Source organism: Vulpes lagopus, chromosome 15 (genome assembly GCF_018345385.1).
Source record: "Vulpes lagopus strain Blue_001 chromosome 15, ASM1834538v1, whole genome shotgun sequence".
Taxonomy (NCBI): domain Eukaryota; kingdom Metazoa; phylum Chordata; class Mammalia; order Carnivora; family Canidae; genus Vulpes; species Vulpes lagopus.
The window spans coordinates 21,242,655-21,245,851 of NC_054838.1; the positions used below are offsets into that span (position 1 = coordinate 21,242,655).

The following is a 3,197-nucleotide window of genomic DNA, read 5'->3' on the forward strand; positions in this document are numbered from 1 at the left end:
CCCAACTGTCTTTAATATTACCTTTTTCAAGAGCCATTATACCAAGGGATCATTAGTATGCTGCTACAACCATTTCTCCTCCCACATTGACCAGACAAACAGAAAAGAGAAGCCAAAATTTAAATCGGAAACCCATCTGACAGGTATTAACCATCTTCATGCCACCCAAAGGAATTCTCTCAGGCTAAGTATAAACTAAAAGATATTTAAATAAAATTTTAAAAAAAGAAATTAAGAGATGGCAGACGCTGGAATATAAAGGCAAGAGAAGTTGCCTTTTGTGGAAGTAAGGGTATGGTTACTCTGGCCCCAGGAACTGCTAGACTCCTAAGTCCATGGAAAAAAAGAGAGAATTGAGTTTATCAAACAGACTCAGCAAGGTTTCTGTTCAGCCCAGATCAGGGAGGAGAGGTGGTGGATTATATACAAGGTTTCCCATGCCCCAGAGTTGTGAAGAATAACTCTCAGGAAGCATTCTGGGTCCTAGTAACCTGTGGCAGAGGAGGCTGGAAGGGCCAGAAGGCCTGAGTGAAGCAGAACTAGGATAATGATGAGGAACATTCTTTGATGGATGGCATTACAAGGGGGTCCTCTTGGGCTTCCTGCGTGTAAAGAGAAAAAGTTTCCCTAGAAGAGTTTTCTTTCTTTGCTTTGAATTTCAATTTATGCCGAAATTGATAGTATGTATTCATTGAGCATCTATTCTCTGCCAGTCATTGTATTTATAGAGATGTACTGGTTAACAAGACATGGCTAATTCCTGCAAGGAGTCTATATAGTAATCCATTCTGGAAGACAAAAAGAAAAAAGAAAGAAAGAAAAGAAAAAAGAAACTAAACTGAGACATGAAGCAGTACATTACTATGTGACAAATGTTACACTGGGAAATGCATTTCATTCAGTCAATGGTGTGAACAATCTTCTCTGCCAGTTTTAGGTCCACAGCCTCCTGAGCCATGGGATTATGATTTACAAATATTTGTGGTATTTTCCTTTGTTGCAACTTTGTCACATTTCATATCATTGTGCAATATATCTCACAACTAAAATACCTAGAAACAAACACTGACTTCTGCTTACTGTCAGTAAGTCCACAGGAAAGGTAAAATCAGAGATGAGAAGAGTCAAGGTTGGGGTCAAGGGCTTCTACTAAATGAGCAGGACCAGAAGTGAGCACATCCACAGAAAGATTTGGAGGTGTTCTAATGGGATCACCCATTAGGAAAAAGTGACAAGTTCTGATTCTTCCAATGTGATTAAAGAGTCCAAAGGATATGGCTTAACCAGGATAGAAACTGAGGAGAAGGACTTGACCAGGTAGAGAAGAGGGAATCAATGCCAAGGAGCCATGGGATAAGGTACATTTGCTGAGGTGAATTTATCTCTTCTCTGCCAGGTTCTGTTCTGGGTGCTTTTTTGTTTACTATTCTCTTTTCATTTTTGTTCAATTTCACTTTAGTTTTGATATGTGTACATTGATGATGACCTTCAACAGAGTCTTCTTCTGGGCAGTTTTTGGTGCTACCAAAACAGCTAGGTCTCATATATAGGAGGCAGCATTATAATTTAAGCAAGAACATATGAGCATTCTTAAGCCATGACTCAGAGAAAGAAATTCACCAATATTTTATCTAGGGCAATGGAAAAGAATCCCAGGGAAAATGTGGGGTAAAGTAGGTTCTCAATGCTATTGATCTTTGGCCTGATTTGGGACCTTCTCCTGGGTACCCAGTGGAATTTTTAGCCCCAGGACTCAGCACTGACCTTCTTAAGACCCAGAAGCTTGATGATAACATGACGGATCTCCTTGGTCTTAATACTATATATGATTGGATTAAGCATGGGTGGTACAAAGAGATAAACATTGGCCATAAGAAGGTGGACAGCAAGTGGTACATGCTTCCCAAAGCGGTGTACCAGAGACAGCCCCACCATGGGTACAAAGAATATCAGCACAGCACAGAGGTGTGAGGTACATGTTTGGAAGGCTCGGAGTTGCTCCTCTTGGGAGGCCAGTCTTGCCACGGTGCGCAGGATGACCCCATAGGACAGTGCGATGAGCACCAGGTCCAGCATCATAGTGAATGCCACCACCGCCAGTCCATACAGGTTGTTGAAGGAGGTGTCTGTGCAGGCCAGGTGTATCACTTCCTGGTGTAGGCAGAAGGAATGGGAGAGGACTCGAGGCCCACAGTAGGGAAAAGTCTTCAGGAGGACGACAAGAGGAACTAGGGCCACAGGTCCCCGGAAGATGACAGCCAGGCCTGCCCTTACCACTCGCTGGCTAGTGATAATGACCGAGTACCTAAGGGGGTGGCAGATGGCCAAACAGCGGTCAAAGGACATGATAAGGAGCACTGAAGACTCCATGAAGGAAAATGAGTGGATACAGAACATCTGGATTTGGCAAGCTGAAAAGTAGATATCACGAGATTTGAACCAAAAGATTCCCATAGTGGTGGGCAGAGTTGACACTGACAGTCCCAGGTCAGTGAAGGCCAGAAAGGAGAGTAGATAGTACATGGGTGTATGTAGACGATGGTTGGTCTTGATAATTATCAGAATGAAACAATTGCCTGAGATGGCCACAAGGTACATAAGGAAAAAGGGGATGAAGATCCAGTGTTCGATGGTTTCTAATCCAGGAAAGCCAGTGAGGTACAACATGGGGCTAAACTGAGTGATATTGGACAAGAGCATGAATTGAGGACTGAGGGGATATTGGGCTGGCATTTCTCAGGGATGGAGCTGAAAATAAATGAATATTTCTAGTTAATTCTTCAGTCTCTCTAACAGTCACACCAGCATAAGCAGAATCATGATAGTCATCATCTTTGGTATCATCTAATTCAGGATCATCAATCCTACCACCCTATTAGCTGTTCAGAACTGTCTTTGATAGCACCATCCTCATCGAATTTTCTTCAGTATTTCTATAAATTCTATTCCTTCTCAGTCTCCTTTGCTGGCTTCTCTTCATTGCTCATCCTTAAAATAAAGCCATTCCCATTCTGGGCAATTTTCTGGCCATAGTCTATTGTTCTCCTGGCAATATCATTACTCTCATGACTTTATTTACCATCCATACATTGATAAATATCAAATGTATAACTCCATAATTTCTCTTTTTTTTTCTAGGCACATTGATCTAGCAGCATCCTAGGCATCTGCATGTAGTTGTCTCAAAACGTCAAAAA

The 3,197-nt window shown here is 42.0% G+C and overlaps 1 protein-coding gene across 1 annotated transcript; it reads right to left on the reverse strand.

Annotated features, from left to right (window-relative positions):
- Positions 1-1,740: 1,740 nt before the first annotated feature.
- Positions 1,741-2,733, reverse strand: LOC121475996 (olfactory receptor 51M1-like). The gene has a single exon (XM_041729696.1). The coding sequence runs from the start codon at positions 2,731-2,733 to the stop codon at positions 1,741-1,743; it is 993 nt and encodes a 330-aa protein (XP_041585630.1).
- Between the last annotated feature and the right edge of the window lie 464 nt (positions 2,734-3,197).

What these genes read in the sequence shown, in the direction of transcription:
- LOC121475996 (XM_041729696.1), bottom strand. Translation starts at nt 2,733, where the DNA reads ATGCCAGCCCAATATCCCCTCAGTCCTCAATTCATGCTCTTGTCCAAT.